This window comes from Sus scrofa, chromosome 4 (genome assembly GCF_054392235.1).
Source record: "Sus scrofa isolate SSC_HxYL_T2T_F1_AM1 chromosome 4, Sscrofa_HxYL_maternal_Yorkshire_Landrace_v2.0, whole genome shotgun sequence".
NCBI classification, from domain to species: Eukaryota; Metazoa; Chordata; class Mammalia; order Artiodactyla; family Suidae; genus Sus; species Sus scrofa.
Genome location: NC_139386.1, coordinates 132,072,712 through 132,092,235, shown reverse-complemented (window position 1 = coordinate 132,092,235; position 19,524 = coordinate 132,072,712). Strand labels below are relative to the sequence as shown.

Sequence of the window (19,524 nt, the reverse complement as noted above, 5' to 3'; positions counted from 1 at the left end):
ACTGTCGGAATAAGTCACAGCCCTTGGCTCTGTGGAGGGTTATAACAGCATGGGAGAGCATATCAATTAGGCAGATAATACAAATGATTGATTATAATTAGAATAAAAAAGTATACAGAATCTGGGCATGAATAACGGCTTGGGGGGGGCAGTCGGTTAAAGAAGAGCTTCAGGGGGCAGCACTACCTATAAACACTCCTAGACCTTTCCTTCCACCAGCCACACAGGGCACGGCTCTTGCTGCATCGTGATGCCACGCCCAGAGACTGGTACAGTGTTTTAGAAGGATGCCACACTGCCTTGCTGGTGAGATCCACAGGCCAGATCTTAGGATCCTTGCTTGATGGACTAGGAAGCCTGTCTTCTTTAAAACAAGTGCATGCTGCTTTTGAAGGCACAGTGGCCGCACTCACAACCTACTGGAGCCAGGGTCTGACCATCCCACCACTTGACCACTGGCAGCTGCCCTTAGGCACCTGTTTCCTTATCAATGCTTGGGGTTCCGTCGCTTAGAACTGATTGGTATTGCATGCCTTCAGACTGTATCGAGGGGTTTCTCTGGTCTTACCTAAACTTCTCTTGACGTTATCAACCCTTAAGGATTTCCTTGAACTCTGAAGAGGTCACGGTCCATTGATTTAAATGCCACATTCCTTGCCACTGTTTGCAAATAGCCATATTTTAAAAGAGGCTCTCTGAGGAATGCTGATCCATCTAACCGACTTTAAATATACAGGGTCTTAGAGCCTCAGTAAAACAGCAGATGAGATTATAGGCCCAAGTATACCGTCAACCCATATGTCTTCACAAATTTATGTTGGCACCACATGTTCTAGACGTGGGGAAAACACAACGTTAAAATGCATAAGTTTGGCTTCCCAGTATTTTCATAGCTTTTTCTAAAGTCCCTTGAGCACCATACGAAGAAAATTATTCTAAAGTAGCTTTCAATGTTCCATGTCTTTGTGAGTCCCGGAGGCTGAGAGGATCTGGCTGGTGTTTGGCTGTTCGACTTTTTTTTCTACCCGTGTGCGGTTTGGCTCAGCCGAGAGGGTTTGGCTTTTCTGGGGGTCAGAAGGATGAGCTGAGATGGTTACTGGTACCCCGTTCTCAGTCGTGCAGCTGTAGCAATCTCATGGTAGGTAGAAAGAGTTCGTTCTCTCTAAGTCCTGGTCAGAAGTCCTGATCGTTAGAAAGTTTCACACACAAAGGAAGAAGGCTTCCATTTTATTATTAGTATGGCTCGTATGGTCTCTGAACGCCTGCCCTGGGCCTGACTTCAGCCAGCAGCTAAGCTCTGAGTTGCTGATGGAGCAAACTGCAGGGTGCCCTTGAGACCAGCGCCCACTGGCTGTCCATTCACCTGCTGAATAGAAGCCAGAGGGCTGTCCGCCCGCTGAGACCTCTGGCAGCACTTGCGTCAGTCATTCATTCCCATAAAATGGTCCCTTTATCAGCTGAATCCCCAAACAAGGGCTGTACTGACAAAAAGCCCCTTTGATGAAAAGAAGGGGGAAAAGGAAAAAAAACCTGGACACCAGTTTTCAAATGTCCTCTAACTTGTGACTGTGACACAAAGAAGTGGCCTTGTCTGGTCCTGGCCAGTTGTGGCTCTCCTGGAACAAAGGGACCAGGTACTCAGTGTGGTGTCTTCTCGGGGGCGGGGGGCGGTAGGGAGGAGACTGGAGCCACGAGCCAGCCGCCCCTCGAATCTGGCCTGGGAGACGGTTGTGCAGCCAACAGCAGGGATATAGGCCTCTAATGAGCCCAGCTTCAACCTCCAAAGAAGACTAGCAACCCTGTCTTCATCCCCCTTGATACGGTCTGAAGGCATGCAATACCAATCAGTTCTAAGCGACTGAACCCCAACCTCTGGAAATGCAATGCCTAAATGGTCGCAGGTGGGTGACAGCTTTTGCTCCTGGAAATGCCTGGTTGGCCTTGCAGGGGTTTGTCTCTGACCCACCACCCTCCCGCGGCTGCGGGCCCCCGACACAGGAAGCTGTCTCTGTGACCACTGCTGTCTTACCTCCAAAGACGTGGAGCTCTGGAGGGAGAGCGCCTGGATCTGAATCCTGCCTTGACCTCAGCCGCGTGGCCGTGCCAGGCAGCTTAACCTCACGAAGCCTCCACGTCTTTACCTATCAATGGGGATAATCGGATACCCCTCCCAATGGCAGGGTGTGTTTCGTGTGTGTGTGTGTGATTCATTGAAGGGGCTGTGCCTGCCGGAGAGTAAGTTCTCAGTAACATTCTGCTATTTTTATTCTGTCCCCAGCTGTGGCGGAGACGGTCAGCAGCCTCCCCAAATGTTCATTCTCCCCCTCCTTGGTCATGGGATCTTCAGGGGACACCGGGGAGCGCCAAAAAAAATGTGTATGAAGGAAAACATCCCCCAGCCTTGGGGCTCGATGGGGCCGAGGGACACCGATCACAACGTGATGCGAATGGAAGAGCGGAAAGCAGCTTTGGGGTCGGGCCCTTAAGGAGAAGGGCCTGTGCCGGCAGCTTCCCCCAGCCGGCTGGCTACACTGCGGGCGTGGAACGAGGCCAGCCAAGGCCGTGCAGCCCAGGACAGCAAACCAGGCGAGGCCTTGCAACCGGGCAGAAGAAGCCTGGGCCCTGCGGCCTCAAGGAGGAGGTTGGGTAAAGAAGGAATAAACTGTGTTTCGCCTAAGCCTCTGTGGATGGGGGCTCTGATCCGTGCAGCCAACCTAAGACCTACTGAATCAAAATTCACATTTTAACAGGATGGGGTTCAGGTAACTTGCAGGCACGTGCAAATGTGAGAAGCGTTTTCCAAAATAACACACCTGTCGAGCAAGTCCGCTGGTCCCCTTCAGGAGCTGGGGAGGGGCTGGCGCTGGTGACCAGTGTGCCTGTCACCACTGTCTTCTGCCTCTTGCTGGGCTAGTTGGGGAGGAGTTGGGGTGGTGCTGGTGCTACGGTTTCCACCAACTTCCATGCCCCCTTTGCTCCTGCTGGCAGCCGTGCCCCTCGATCACCACGGCGGCCACGGGACGGCAGGGTGAGCGTCGACTGCCTGTGATTATAATTCGTTATAGTCGTTCTCCCAGGAGCCTGAGGTTTGGGAGGTCCTTCCCCTGCTCTAAAGACGTACGCACCCATGCCCAGCCTGTGGGCAGGCTTCACAAGGCCAGGGACCCAAACCAACCCATCGCAGTGCTGGGCCTTCAGACCCGGTCTGGGTTGGCTGCTTGACGTTCACTCAACCATGGGCTAAGCTGCTCCTGTGGAGCCTTTTCCAAATTTCCCTGGGCAACTGCCAAATGGCCTGCCATGAGACCTGGCTGGAATAGTTGCGGGGGGAGACCCGGCCAAAGGAATCACCCAGGTGTTAAGCCAAACTGTGTAGATGCTGTAGAGACATAGATTTTTCACTTTGCTGCTGGAAAATGATCAGTCGTAGCCACAGGCAAGGAAGTTCTGCCTGGATGAGAATCTCTTGAAGACATTGTCTCCAAGAGTTTCACTCAGATCTTTCCTGCAGCTTCGGCCTCCTGGCTCCTTATCTGGCTCTGCTTGTGCCGTAAACAGCTGGTCACCGCCCAGAGGACAACCAACCACTCCAGCTTCTGGAAGATGGTGGTTAAACCACCCGTCTTCTCTTCCCCAGGATGTTGTGAAGATTTTGCAGCACGGGGCCGAGAGCTCCCTAGAGGTTAACGGTGCCTAAATGCAGTTTGCTATTAATTTATCATCATGGTAGGCAGAAAATTCACTTGAAGACAGCATTTTCTGAAGTTCCCATCATGGCTCAGTGGTTAACGAATCTGACTAGGAACCATGAGGTTGTGGGTTTGATCCCTGGCCTTGCTCCGTGGGTTAAGGATCCGGTGTTGCTGTGGCTCTGGCGGCTACAGCTCTGATTAGACCCCTAGCCTGGGAACCTCCGTATGCCACGGGAGCGGCCCTAGAAAAGGCAAAAAAAGACACACACACACAAAAGATAGCATTTTCTTCTCTACCCTAAGAAGTAGCTGATGCATAGCCAAGCCTACACCTTCCACTTATCAATTCTAAGCAACTGCTTTTCTTTAGGGGATGGTATGGCGCATGTTTCCATTTCTGGAGGTGGAAGAAGACATTAGGAACGGGGTTGGACCACGTAAGTAGCAATAATAACATGCTATGCTCTCAGGTAATTGTCCTCAACCCCATCTCACAGACGAGAAAACAGAAGCACACCCGTGGTAACCACGTGATGTGCTGGGGCTCACGTGGCACAGCAGACCTGGGAGGTGCGATTATTTAGAGATGAAGGAACTGCGAAGTCAGGCAGCCTGCCCAAGGTCACCAGGCCAGCAGGTGACAGGGACACTGCTAAATCAAACCCTGCATAGCTGATCTCCTGTAATCCTCCCAAGACCACTAAGAGAAAGGCATTCTCCCCACTGAAGAGATGAAGGGACTGAATCGGAGAAGCCCAGCGCATCCAGTTCCCCACCGTAAGTAGCGGATACTAGTCACAAACTCAGGCATGCCCCAAACCAGAGCCCCGCTCTTCCACCAAACTGCACGGCGGATGTCTGGTGCTCTGTCAGCAATTCTGAGAGAGGCTTTGAAATCTGTGTTGACATCCGGTTCCATAAATCTGCCCCAAGCAAGGCTTTTCCTTCATTCTTTAGTATTAAAGAAAGCTTGCGGCTGTGTCTCAGCATCTGCCCTTGGCGTCACGACTCATTTCCTCTGTCAGGCTGCCCGGCCGTCGTGAAAGGGCAGTGCACCCAAGGCGGGGGTGGGGGGGATGATTTTCCTTCACTGCATGTTCCGGGCGTGCCCGTCTTGACTCGCGGCCATTTACTCAGACACGAGAAAGCTCTGTCTCGGCTCCGTGATGCAGAGAAAATGTGGTTGAGAGTGACCTTCAACAGGTCCGGGAACGTGATGCCCAGAAACACGTAACATTTGCCAGGCGCTCTGGCAGGTGCAACTTGCCTCTTCAACGTGGCATTTCAGGCCCAGGTTCTCAAGCTGTGACCAGCCCCGGCGGCCCCTGGCACCTGCCCCGGCCTGACCTTTATTTCGATGGGCTCGCTCTTCCGCAGGTGGTCACCGTAGAGCATCATGTGTGGCGGGCGAGAATCAGATGCGTGTGGTCCGTGGAGAGAAAGAACCCAGGCTCACGTGGAAGAAACTGCTTAGGAGAAAAGAGGGAGAAAGTTGAGGAGATGAACGTTCCCAGCCCGCTAGCATCTCTACTTCCACACACTGCCCCCAGCTCCAGGTCTATATATTTTGATTTTTTGAGGTGGGGGGCTTCCTTCCTTATCCATTTAAATGTGTTCTAATATCTTCCCCGGAGTGAGTTCAGTTTGGTGAAGCAAATTTTAACCAAAACATGAACTGCCATTTGAAAAACACGGATGTGCGTTTGATTTATTTTTATTCGTATTTATTTTAATTTTATTTTATTTGTCTTTTTAGAGCTGCACCCGCAGCATATGGAAGTTCCCAGGCTAGGGGTCTTCTTGGAGCTGCAGCTGCCGGCCTATGCCATAGCCACAGCAACGTGGATGCCGAGCCATGTCTACAACCTACACCACAGCTCCCTGCAATGCCGGATCCCCAACCCACTGAGCAAGGCCAGCACTCGAACCCGCATCCTCGTGGATCCTAGTTGGGTTTGTTACCACTGAGCTATGACGGGACCTCCCTGATGTGTGTGTTATATCTTTGACCCCTTGTAAAAGTGAGTAGGGTTTTTTACGAGCTACCACACCTTATAGGCAATCAATATAAACAGAAGAATCTTCTCATTCACCAGGACTAAATTTTGAGTGAGGAGAGACCTTGAAAGAAACTCTGAGATTGAAGCAATCAAAAGGAGCTCAGCGTGGACCTGGGAAACGGTGGGGAAGTTTTAAAAAAGTCATTCCATTATTTACAGAATAAAATCAGCCCAATGACACAGTCTAAGTATGGCCTCCGTTCTCCCACCAGCCAGAGCTGAAGAGAATGAATAGCAGGTGCTCAGTTTCAGTGAATCAGACCTGCCGCTGTTGCTTGGGGAAGCTTACAGAGTACGTTAACCCTGGGCATGCTGAGTTCTTAGTTGCTAAAATCTCCTAATTGCGTGAACTTAATTTTCTTGGCCTCAGACTGAATTGCCTGTGTATGATGGAGCCTGGTGACAGCAGTTCAATGACCAGCTCTTTGGCACTGGCACCAAGAAGCTGCAGTCTGGTGATGAGGCTTCGAGCTGCTGGAAGTGTCTCACAGGCAAGTTGCATAACGTGGGTGTGTTTGGGGTCTTCATCTGTGAAATGGGGTAATGATGATACACCTGCCTTACAGAGCATCGTCGTGGGGGATCAGTGAGTTAGCTCACGGCAAGCCCTCGCGTTGAGCGCTCAATCTATTTTAGGGGTTCTCATGAATAGTGTTTCTAAAATATTTGGAAGGTCGGTCCATTACCGAGATAAAAAGAAATTCTGGAAAAACAGAGCTCTTGGAATGTAATATTATACGAGAGCTCAAGAAGTGGACACAGCCCAAGGAGGAACGAGTTGTGCTCTCTTTTCAAAAGCCAGCAAACCAGTCACCGGGGACTTCACGTCTCACAAGCAGCTTTTCATGCCTTTATTAATCTGTTTATTTGGCTTAGCAAATCAGAGGAACCCGACTTCGTATTATTAAGAACCCTCTGGTTGGTTATGAGTGTTTCTAAGTAGTTCTCTAAACTCGGGTCAGACCCAATGACCCATCTGGCCAAAGGCCAGATTTCCAAAGCACAGCTTCAAGGATCTCTGTCTTGGGCTGATTTATGGGCCCCGTGAACTATTTTAGTTGTATAGGGAATATGGAATTGGTGGCTGGTAGAGAGGAGGGGACAAACCTCCTTTCCTCCAACCCATCTCAGGTTCATTGGCAGGGAAATTAGACTCACCAAAGACATCGGCAAGAGGAAAGCAAACACAAGGTTATTGACACACGCATCATGCAGACACGCAGATACGAGTAACGCAAAGGGATGGTTAGAGCTTGGGCTCATTTTAATAGTTTCACAAAAGAACAATGAATTTTTAGAGATGGGACAAGGCGAAGGAAAAGGACTTTGAGCTCCCAGGGGTGGTAAACCGTGAGGAGGCAAATATGGGAAAACTCACAGTAACTAAGGGCTAGTTTGAGCCAGGTTTGTTGTGTAGATCTTCTGGTGCCCCCTCTGAGCCGATGAGGGCCTAGAGTTGTCTGCAGTGGTTAACTGCTGTCTGAGCTGGTAGAGAGGAGAGACAGGAAACCTTTGCAAATGTTATGTCCTGCTTTTAGGCAAATCGGGGAGGGCAGAGAGCTTTTCTTGTATCTGCTTCTTCTCAACAGCCTTTAGCTCAAAATAATCCTTGTGCCACAGTGACCTACTTAGGGATGGCATGCTCTGCCCCCCTTCAGTGAGCTGATCAGTACTTTGTTTTTTGGGGTTTTTTTTGTTTGTTTGTTTGTTTTTTGTTTTTTTTTTTTTTTGTTAACTTGAAACTTGTGCTAAGACTGGTCACTGGAGCTGAAAGTGTTCACCCTTTTCTAATCTGTTCAAGAGGGTGAAAAGACATCTCTGTGATCACAAGTACCTAGAGCCTGGTTCCTTTAAAGAATTTATTTCAACTACATTGTGTAGACCCAATTTTTAAAATACCTCATCTACAAATGCCAAGTTTACAAAACGATGACTAAGCGGGTGATCATTGAAAAAACTCAAAGAATCTGTCCTCCTGTTGATCAGGGCTAACTCCTCTGGAACGCCTCTGGTTATGGAGTTTCCCTTGTGGTGCAGTGGGGTTAAGGATCCACCTGGCATTGTCTCTGAGGCGGCTTGGGTCGCTGCTGGGACATGGGTTGGATCCCTGGCCCAGGAACTTCCATGTGCTGCAAATGTGGCCAAAAAAAAAAAAAAGAAGAAGACAGAGAGACGGATATACACCATGTTTAGGAAATGCATCTTTTGATTACAGCAAAGTGCACCAAACACTTTACAAAGATGCTCTTTTAAAAAGGACACACCATTCAGGCCAGCATTGAGCATCTTTGGTTATTCATCTATCCCTTTGCCAACCAAAGAAGAAAAACAAGTGAACAGAGTTTTGCAAAAAGACACAACATTACGACTGCACGTTTCACGCTGCTGGTCTCAACCCATATGGCATATAAACGATGACTTGATGTAGAGGGTTCTTTATCTGAGAACCTTACAGGTTCAGCTCAATGTATTGCCTTTTACAAACTAGAAAACAGCCATGAGGGACACGGGGCTTAAAATGCAGCCTGTTTTACTGTTACCCGATGCGGAAGATCGCCCTCCGCTACACCTACTCTTTGTTTTAAAGATCCCTTTAGAATTCAGTTGTACCAACAGAGAAGCGGGGGAGGGTGAGAAGGGCGCAGGTGCAGAATAGTTGAGAGAGGCTGCTCAGGCCGGTGCATTCCTTTCCTCAAGCGAAACCCTAGCTCCTACCCTTTCTAAACGGGGCAGCACGCTGAGTGCTGGGGTGGTCGGATGGCCTTGATTTCCTAGGAAGACCAGATTCAGTCCAGGCTTTCTTTTCTCTCCTTGCCCCACTCCCCGCTCGCTGCCCGCACGTCTTACCCGCCCCCTTTCCACAGGGAGGACGGTCACAGAGCGCAGCCGGTCCTCCGAGAATCCAGGGCCGGTGGCAGAGCGGGGCGCACGCAATTTCCATCAGCTGTGACCCCCGCCCACTGCCCTCCGTCCGGTGCCTTCTCCCCCTCCCCACGCCCCGGCTCCTCTGTGCCCATAGGTGGGCCTTAAAGAACACAGCTTGAACTTGTCTGCTTATTCGCATGCAGTCTTCCAGGTGTCCCCGTGCCTTTTTTTCTGGTTGCAAAAGTCACACGGGTTCGTCATCACCTAAAGTCCCAGATTACAGACACGCATGTCCTTTAGAACATACCACGCCTCCCCTCCAAACTGCACCCTTTCCTTTTCACCCAGAGCAAAGCAAAGGCCAAGCGTTTCACGGGCCTGTGGATTTGCGCGCCCTCGCCCGCTTTGATCAGGGGTCTCCAGGTCTGCCCTCGTTCCCCGCGCTCCTGCGGCCACCGTCCAGCGACCGCACGTCCGGGCCTTTGCAGCAGCTCTTCCTCTGCGGCTGTGCTCACGCCGGACACGGCGGGCCTTCGATCTTGGTCCGCGCGGGCTGCCCGAACACAACACACACACTGGGCAGCTTCAACGTCTGTGTGCTCACGGTTCTGGAGCGCGGACGTGCCCTTCAGGGCTCTGGCCAGCTTGGTTTCTGGTGAGCGCCCTTCCTGGCTTGGAGTCAACCACCATCTCCTCTGTCCTCACACGGCCTTTCCTCGGGGCAATGTCCCAACCTCCTTTAACCTCGGTGACTGCCTCAGAGGCCCTGGCTTCAAGTACAGCCCCACGGGCTCTGGCTTCAACATGGGGATTTGAGGGGAGGGACCCAAAGCTTCAGGCCACAGCAGCCTCCTTCTCCCTCATTCCATCGCCCAGCTCCGTGGGCCAGCAGGGGTCACTGGGGCTTATCCTGGGCTCTAATTATCTGGTGGCTCCCCTGGGACCAGAGCCTGGATGCTTGCGTCACCTGCGTGGTGGGGCCTCAGCGCTGCTGATGGCAGGTCGCTCTGGTCGTGGGTGTCTTACTCTTTCAGAGTCTGGCCTGCGCCTCCTCACACAATAGTGTGACTGTTTCAAAAGGGCAAAAGGGAGCCCCCGGGCTCCTCAGGGCATGGGATCCTGCAAGGCAAGTCAGAAAAGCAGTGTCCGTTGACAGGAGATGGGGCCTCAGGACAGAACGATTTGTCAGGAGTCACGGCTGTCACAATCTGTCACTCACGGGATCCTTTCTAAGACGGCAACTTCACTCTTAACTTTTCTTTTTTTTTTTTTTTTTTTTTTTGATTATTATCCTTGGCTAACAAACTACAAATTCTGCACAAAATGTGTTTATTCATGAATCTATCTCTACCACCGAGAAGAGAACCTAGAATGGTGGGTGTTCAATAAATATTTGTTAAGTAACAAAAACATTGATTTTAAAATGTTTTCCAGAACCTTCGTCCTTAGGATTTCTATCACTTTGGTCACACCTTTACTGTTAAAAAGTGCTTTTCAGGAGTTCCTGTTACGGCTCAGCGGGTTAAGAATCTGACTAGCGTCCATGAGGTTGCAGGTTCAATCCCTGGCCTTGCTCAGTGGGTGAAGGATCCGGCGTTGCCCTGAGCTGTGGTGTAGGTCACAGACGCAGCTCAGATCTGGTGTTGCTGTGGCTGTGGTGTAGGCCGGCAGCTGCAGCTCTGATTCACCCCCCAGCCTGGGAACCTCCATATGCCACACCGGTGGCCTTAAAAAAGAAAAAAAAATTGCTTTTCCATAAAGTCATCCCAGCTTACTTTTCCCAACACCCTCAGGAAGCAGGCAGAATAAGTATCATTGCTCCCACTTTATAGGTGAGGAAATGAGGCTGAGGCAGGAAGAGGACTTGCCCAGGGTCACACGCCTGAAAAGAAGAGAGCTTCCGACTTTCTGTCCCAGGCTCTCTATCAGCCATCGTGCAATCTTCCAGGTGAAATGCACCTTCTGCCCTGTGCTCGGGGAGCTCTGTAAATGATTTGGGTGCTCCAGCTGGCTCCAGGCCACAGGGCCAAGCGTTATCTTTCTGCAGTCTCCTCCACAGAGGTCAACATGTAAACTTCTCCTGGAGATCCAGAATCAACACGCGCTCGCTGAAAGGGGAGGGGTCAGGACCTGTCTTCAGGGACCTTGCCCTGGACGGCAGGCACTGTTTGTGCAAAAGCTGAACTTCAAAGCCTCGCGTCCAACCCGTGGTTGCCAGGTTGTTCTGGTCTGGATACGCCTTGGTTGGGGCAGAAAATACCCCCCTCTCCAGCTTTGAGCAGCAGTTCCACTCAGAGAAGGCTGGTTAAAGAGTGAATCTTGGTATCACAGGGAAATGAAGCCAGATTGAGGGAGAAAGCAACTCTGTTCATTCAAAATATGTTGTGATGCTTTTAGGAAGGCTTGTCCCCTTTTGGAAAAGCCTCTTGAGATATTGCTTGCTGACCTGACCGGAGCGAGGAGCAAGTAAGAGGGTAAAGACATCCTGTTTAAAATAGGAAATTTTAGGAGTTCCCGTCGTGGTGCAGTGGTTAATGAATCCGACTAGGAACCATGAGGTTGTGGGTTCGATCCCTGGCCGTGCTCAGTGGGTTAAGGATCTGGCATTGCTGTGACTGTGGTGTAGGCCAGTGGCTTCAGCCCCGATTAGACCCTCTAGCCTGGGAACCTCCATGTGTCCGGGGAGCGGCCCTAGAAAAGACCAAAAAAAAAAAAAGGGAAGTTTTATGCTTTCTGTCTCATTCTCTTTTTTGCGACTTGTCATGCATGGTGTTTTTGATTTCTTATTTGACGTCCTTCTAGGTGAACCTAATATTTTAGATTATTAGATTAAATATCACCAGTCATCCTTACATTGTGCAATGCCCATTTTAAATGCAAATATAAGAGCATTATGCGAATGTGCAGAGCAGTGAATTCACAGTTTGTATTTGTAGCTCAAACATGCATACAGATTTTGTTGTTACCGAAACAGCAGAAATGCTGGATGAAGTCAACGCAACTGTTTTTAGCTTCGCGTGTTGATGTGCCCTCATTCTCCCAACACTCTGCCTTTGGTTCACTGATGAGGGAGCAAAGACTTGAAAGGAGAAGAAATCTAGGGTTGCCCTCTTTCCCTTTCTTTCTTTGTCATTATTTTTGGACTTAGTGGTTGTTGGCTAATTCAGAAGTAACAGGAATGAGAAAGGCTCTAGTAGGGCTCCTTAGTCAATGGTTAAATACCATTTCCACTTAGAGCACCGTTCTTCTGCATTCAAATCAAGTTCTGGTCCACAGAGCAAGGTCTCTCAGTGCTGTGAGCGCCCCGCCCCAGCAGATGGAATTCACTCACTTTGTTCCTGGCTGGAGTCGAACTGAGCTCCCGGGCATCATGGGCAACGTGGGAGTTCTGTGCTCATGGAACAATCAAGAATGTTATATGCAAATGGAACAGCAAGAAAGAGTGGACACTCATCCTCTATCTCTCTCCTCTTCTCACACACATGCTCCCTTGTCTCATCAGTGTAACTGTGAAATCCAAGTTCAAAGATGAAATGATTAAAGATTTCAGAAGGGCAACAGCAAAGCATTAAATCAAGTGTGCTGTGACTATGCAGATCTCCAGGTTTGGTTGGTTGGTTGTTTTTCTTTTTAGGGCCCAGCACTCAGCATATGGAAGTTCCCAGGCTAGGGGTCGAATCAGAGCTAGAGCTGCCAGCCTACACCACAGCTCACAGCAACACTGGATCCTTCACCCACTGAGTGAGGCCAGGGACTGAACCCGCAACCTCAAGGATACTAGCCTGGCGGGTAACGCCCGGAGCCACAACGGGAACTCCTACTTGTCCTTTTAATGGCTCCTCATTGGTAATGTAGTCCAGGCAGTATGATATAGGGAATATAAAGCTTCAGTCCTCAGACTCTTACAAGCTCTGGCAAGTGAGCAACTGGCATGGTTTTCACCATGTTAGGAGCCAGATGTGGTGGCTTTGCCTTGGCCTTGGTGAGCCTGTCCTCTGCCCTCCTTTGCAATGGCATTTCATTCATTAGCGTTTCTTCGTTCAAGGCCAGATTCTCTCTATCTTTCCTTCTCACCTTCCTTCCTTTCTTCATCCCTTCCTTAAACTCAATTAGGGTGTTACAAGTAATTTGTGCCAAAACAATTGATTTGACTCCTAATTTTTCTGGCTGGCAATTAGTTGAGAAAAAACCAGATAAGCAGAAAACAGAAACTTGCTCTGTTCTGCCATCTATTTTTGTCTTTTTAGGGCCACACCGGTGGCATATGGAAGTTCCCAGGCTAAGGGTCTACAGCTCGCAGCAATGCTGGATGCTTATCCCACTGAGTGAGGCCAGGGATCAAACCCACGTCTGCATGGGTACTAGTTGGGTTTGTAACTGCTGAGCCACAATGGGAACTCCAGATGTGTATTTTAATATTGATTCATCTATCAGATGTCTGTTGATGAAAAAAGCCTCGGTGGTAAAACAGTATGGACAATATAAACAATGTCCTTTTTGGAACCAAACTTGGCAGTGAAACCATCCCCAGATGCCGGGTCGTGGTGAAGGAGAGTGCAGCGTTCATTGCTGGGCCCCGAGCACGGAGTCCAGGGCCGCTGGTGCTCAAACACCCAAACTGCCCAGTGGGTTTCTGCAAAGTGTTTTTAAAGGCGAGGGGAGGGAGGGGCCTCCCAGGTTTGCGATCTGCTTGTGTGCAGTTTTCTGATTTGGCTGATGGTGAAGTAACAGGGGTTAATATTATCAGTCCTTAGGTGCCAGTATGACCGGGAGCTCTACACCAGTGGTTATCAAGTAGTTAATTTCTCCCATTGGGTGGGGGGGTCAGCATCGTTAAAACTACTCAGGGAATGCGCCTCAGGTACCTGTCTAGGTACTTTGGAGAGGAGCTAGAGCAGAGGGTGGGGGGGGGGGGAGCTGTCCTTGGAAGTCCCCTTAGGGTCCTGCTCAGTTACATTTCCTGCTCTCAGAGAGCTTACACATTCATGGGGAAAAAACAATACATAAATTATTTAACAAATAAGTTCCATTCATCTAAAGTTAATTGCTATCAGAAAAAAGCAAATATATTGTGTAATAGAGAGTGATTTGGGAAGCTAATATCTACATATGTGTGTATATATATATAGATATATATAGATATATGTCTATATCTATATATATAGTCTTTTTGCCTTTTCTAGGGCCACGCCCATGGCATATGGAGGTTCCCAGGCTAGGGGTTGAATCGGAGCTGTAGCCACCAGCCTACACCAGAGCCACAGCAACGCAGGATCCGAGCCACGTCTGCGACCTACACCACAGCTCACGGCAACGCTGGATCCTTAACCCACTGAGCGAGGCCAGGGATCGAACCGAAACCTCATGGTTCCTAGATTTGCTAACCACTGAGCCACGATGGGAACTCCTGGGAAGCTCATTTAGACTGAGGGTCAGCTAAGCCTTTCTTCGGAGGTGACACTTGATCTAAACTAGAACTTGCACACGAATTACCTAGGGATTCTATTTAAATGCAGAATATGATGCTCTAGGTGAGGTGTGCCTGAAGCTCCGCGTTTCTTAGAAGGGCTCACGTGGTCCTTACGCTGCTCCTCCATGAAGCACTTGCTGGACAGAAAGGATAATGAAGGGGCCTCTAGAGAAGGGAGCTCCAGGAGGAGGAAGGAGTGATTACCTAGGTGCCAAGGTGTGAGAAAAGTTGATATTTGGGTTTTGCACCCATTTTTTGGAGGCTGGGAGTAGTGAGTGGGCAATGAGGCTTTACAATGAGAGCACGGAAGCAGGCCAGTCACGTGGGGCCGTATGGACAGGAAGTCTTCGTTTTATCTCCCTTTCGAGGCAGATACTGGAAGGTTTCAAGGGGGCAAAGAGTAGCATGATTAGGTTTAAGCCAACAATTAACATCAAGCCAATAACTAGCTGGTGACACCATCTTCTGAGATATAAAACAGCCAAACCAAACAAAAACAAAAACAAAAAACCCAGACAAACCAAAAAGGAAACCAAAATTTGTATTTTCAATAAATGGAAAAGAGAAAATCATCCAGAATGATGTTTAATTTAAAGTATCTTTTTGTATGTGTGTTGTGTGCTGGTGCAGATTTCATTTAGAACCTGACATTAGAATGAAGGTAAAAAGGGCAAATGCACCTGAGAATTTAGAATTATTTGGTAGCGTATTGTTAAAAACAACAAAAAAAGTTACCCTGGTAAATGTGATAGATGATGGGAGTTCTCCGGCAAACAATGTTTTGCATTGTAAGACGAGTTGACTCGGCTTTTGCCTCAGCCTGGAATTTTCCAAAGGAGGGAGATGATTTATTCGAACAGGGACGGGTGGAAAGTTCGGGTATTTCTAAGGACTCACTAGTAAAAGAGAGTCTTTCGCCTCAGATAGCGCTTCCTTTGGAATTCCCACGAATGATTTCTGTCATTTGAAGTTGTTTAATAGAAAGTTACCTTTTTTTCCACTTGAGCCTCTAACACGTTTTTCTGGTACCATCAATATGCTCATATTTCCAGTTAAAAGAATGGTTAAGACTGAATTATGGTATAAATGCTTTTTTTCCCCTTTCACAGCTGTTTTTCCTTAATTCATTTCTTTGTCGCTGTCAAGGTTAAGTGAAATCAGTACTGAAGGAAAGAACAGAAGGAATTTGGGATGCTTTTCTATAAATTCTGGACCCAATGACTTATCCCATGAGAATTCCTGGTAGCACTTGGGATTTTTTTTTTTTTTTTTTTTTGGTCTTTTTGTCTTTTTAGGGCTGCACCCATGGTGTATGGAGGTTGCCAGGTTAGGGGTCTAATTGGAGCTACAGCTACCGGCCTACGCCAGAGCCACAGCAACACTAGATCTGAGCCTCGTCTGCAACCTACACCACAGGTCACGGCAACGCCGGATCCTTAACCCGCTGAGCAAGGCCAGGGATTGAACCCCCCACCTCATGGTTCCTAGTCGGATTTGTTAACCACTGAGCCATGACGGGGACTCTGCACTCAGGATTTTTAGGATAAATCATTCTGGGAAAATGTTTTTTTCCCTGGCTGTTAGGTTAACATGAGAAAAGCAATAATACTCTGTATCAACCTTTGATCCAACATGATTTCTCAAAGCAAGGTTGTGGGAATTTCTCCCTGGGTGATACAAAATTGCATTTTCACCCCCCCAGTACTGCACGTAGCAGATGTAGATACTGCGTAGGCTTTAATTGAATTACTTGTGGATTCCAAGAATCTTCTAGAAACCTTAGATGGATTCCTTTCATCTTGCAGATAGTGAGTTTCAAGTGGAGGGGGTCGGGGTGAGAGTCTAGCTCCTGGGCAAAAAAGACACAAGAAAGAACCTCGCTCTTTCCTTTGAAACTGAAGCCATCAGTTTCCTAAGGACACTTTATAGATCAAGGGCCTGAATCCTCAAACATTCTGATTATCCGGCTGATTCTACGTGTGAGCTTCTAAGTTTCTGTTTACTGCTGTGGCCCTCGAGGCCTTCCCACCCCCACTGGTCTGGGGAGAGCTGTGGGATCAACAGATTCTCTCCTAGGAAATAAACAAACCTCCTCACCTAATGAGGAGCTTTTCTGATGAAATAGACTCAGGAGGGAAACAAGAACGACTTTCTCGCAGGCATGTCAGAACTGGAATAATAGAGTTGGGTGGAAAATATATTAAAACGCTAAAAGATGATTTGCTCCTCTGTTCCTGACCTGCACTGTCTTTGGAAAAAGAGTTATTCTGACCGCGTTCCCTTCCTGCCACTTCAGAGTGAGCTGCAGGCTGGGCGAGGAGTCTTCCGTTGACATCCGGCTAAAGCCCGAGGCAGTAGTTTTTGCACTTAGCAAGACACAGCAGCCACTTGTGACCACTTCTTGTGGAGAAGAGGGCAGAATGGGCAGTTTTCTGTGGCAAAGGGTTGGGGACGTTACCTAGGAAACAAGCGGAGACTGTGAGAGGGGACAGCAGAGGCCTGAGGACAGAATTACAGGGCAAGGCGGCCTCCACCTGCGGTAGCCCCTGAAGGCCCAGGCTGGGAGTCCCCATCGCCTCTGCCCATCTCCACCTTCCCCACGTGGTCTGCGGGAGCAGGTTCCCAAGACAGGGTTAGAACCCCTCGCCCTCCTCCTCCGAGTGACTTTGTAATACACACCTCACTTTTTTGGTTACTCCATCAGTGTTCGGGGGGACCCAGGAGACAGGGGTGGCTGGGTTTGAGAAAGACATCACACCTCCTGATCCCTCAGCGGGCCCTGGTGGAGAAGGGTCTCAGAGGGACCCGGACCAGACTCGTTCACGATGAAGATAAAGGGAAGTTGACCGGCCAGCAGGTGACTCCCTAAGCGAGAGATGACATGTCTACATAGCCTTGATTCCTCCTCAAGCGCTAGCAAGGTTCATGCACATAGCAGGACGGGAAGGGTTCCTGGACTCTCTGGGTCCCGTGACACTGCGTCATTATTATTGCAAAGGCTTTTGTAAAGGATTTGTAGATACTGGGCCCAGTATGGCCCTGAAGAATCCCTCCATGAGAGCTAATTCACTCCCTTTAGATTGCAGACTCTAATCTAGGTTCTCGGCAAATCAGTTCCTTTTTTTTTAGGGCCACACTCCTGGCATATGGAAATTCCCAGGCTAGGGGTCAGGTCAGAGTTGCAGCTGCCAGCCTACACCACAGCCACGGCAGCATGGGATCCGAGCCACGTCTGCAACCTACACTGCTGCTCATGTCAACACGGATCCTTAACCCACTAAGTGGGGGTCAGGGATCGAACCCGCATCCTCATGGATGCTAGTAGGGTTTGCAACCCGCTGAGCCAAAACAGACACTCCCCGAATCAGTTCTGTTTGGTCTCCGACCTCAGTGACCTCGTAATCTAATGGTAAGAGGACAACCGCGAGGGATCACTCATTTCAATTCAATGAAAGGAAACACAGCGAAGAGCGTCTAATGAGTTCATCTGAGAGATGGTGGGGGATCTGCGCAGATGCAGTGGCAGGAAGGGTGAAACAGGAGAGGGAGGCTGAGTCTGAGAGATGACTCTGAAGCCTCGTAAAACAGGGCCGATAGGCAGCTGGAGACGGTGGGAGAGGGGCTGGCAAACCCTGGACTGTCACCACCACAGCTGGGGGTGGGGGCGGGGGGGCGGTCACGCAGCCCCGGAAGTTGCGGCCTCAGGGCCTTACGGGCTGTGTGTCAGGAACGAGGGTGTTGTTTTGCCGTTTTGGACTCCTGTGTGTGTGCGTTGGAGAGTCTGCAGACGCCGGCGGTTCTGGGAAGGGAGGGGAACAGGAGGAGGGGGGCCTAACTTGTCCAACACCAATAGCAGACACATGGCTTTTCCCTTGGAAAAATGAAACAGATGTCAAGGGAGGAAGGTACATTCGGGTGGACCCAAAGGTCTTGAGGGCACAGGCTCCCCAGTCAGAGTGGCTGCTCTGGTCTCTGTGAGCCCCGAGGCCCCGCCTGGCAACCCAAGCCCTCTGGACTCTGAGCAATAGGCTGGCACATAGTAAGTGCTTAGCAAATATTAGCTTCTACTATTCTAAGTAATTCTGGGCGGGAAAGCGACGTCAGAAGTATTTTTCTAAGTATGAACAAAAAGCTAAGAAAAAAACAGCTTTCCAAACAGCACTAGAATGTAACTCTAAAAGCACTGTCGACAACAACCAAAAAATAGGTAAATGGGAAATCATCAAAATTTAAAACGTGGTCCTTCAAAGGGCATCAGCAAGAAGGTGAAAAGACATCCCACAGAATGGGAGAAAAATTTTGCAAACTGTGTATCTAAAAAGAGATTAAAATTGGGAATTCGGGATTAACATATACACACTAATACAAATAAAATAGATTACCGACAAGGGCCGGCTGTGTAGTACAGTGAACTGTACTCAATATTTTGTAATAACCTATTTTGTAATAATCTATAAGAGGTAAAAATCTGTTTATATATATGTTTGTGTACATATGTATATTTATATATATTTATATAAAATATATATGTATATGTATTTACATATATTTTTTCCAGATTTTTTGTACACCTGAAACTAACACAGCATTGTGAATGAACTATCCTTTATTAGCAAAAATTCAGAGAAGTCATAATTCAATAATAAAAAGATATATAACCTAATATTTTACTATTTTATTTCACTTTATTGAGGGCCACACCCACAGCACACCCAGGCTACAGGGTCAAATCAGACCTACAGCTGCTGACCTACACCAGAGCCACAGCAACACTAGATGTGAGCTGTGTCTTTGACCTCGGCCCCAGTTCATGCCAACTCTGGATCCTTCACACTGAGAGAGGTCGGGGATCAGACCTGCATCCTCGTGGATTCTAGTCAGGTTTGTTTCTGCTGAGCCACAACAGGAACTGCCTAACTAATATTTGAAATGGGCAAAGGACCTGGATGAGTGTTTCTCCAAAGAGGGTCTATCAATGAGGATATACTCGACATCTTTAGCGATCAGGGAAATACAAATCAAAACCACAAGGAGATACCACTTCGCACATTCTAGGATGGTTCTAATGAAACTGGCAAGTATGGGGAGTTCCTGGCGTGGCGCAGTGGAAACAAATCCAACTAGGAAACATGAGGTTTCGGGTTCGATCCCTGACCTCGCTCAGTGGGTTAAGGATCCGGCATTGCCATGAGTTGTGGTGTAGCTGCAGATACGCCTTGGATCTGGAGTTGCTGTAGCTGTGGCGTAGGCCAGTGGCTACAGCTCCAATTCGCCCCCTAGCCTGGGAACCTCCGTATGCTATGGGTGCGGCCCTAAAAAGCAAAAAAAAAAAAAAAAAAAAAAAAAAAAAAAGAAAAGAAAAGAAAAGAAAAAGAAAGAAAATAACAGGAAGTTTTGGTGAGGATGTGGAGAAAATGAAACCCTCACAGCAGGCTTA

General features: G+C 48.8%; 1 protein-coding gene across 1 annotated transcript in view; it reads left to right on the top strand.

The window, feature by feature from the left end:
- The window catches only part of LOC110260388 (uncharacterized), a 34,006-nt gene that overhangs the window by 1,209 nt on the left and 13,273 nt on the right, over positions 1–19,524 (top strand). The window contains exons 2-5 of the mRNA XM_085024150.1: positions 2,279–2,762; positions 4,063–4,129; positions 5,070–5,248; positions 6,123–6,243. Of these exons, the coding sequence (XP_084880276.1) occupies positions 2,752–2,762; positions 4,063–4,129; positions 5,070–5,248; positions 6,123–6,243 (378 nt within the window). The 5' untranslated portion in view covers positions 2,279–2,751. The remainder of the gene's footprint in view (positions 1–2,278; positions 2,763–4,062; positions 4,130–5,069; positions 5,249–6,122; positions 6,244–19,524) is intronic.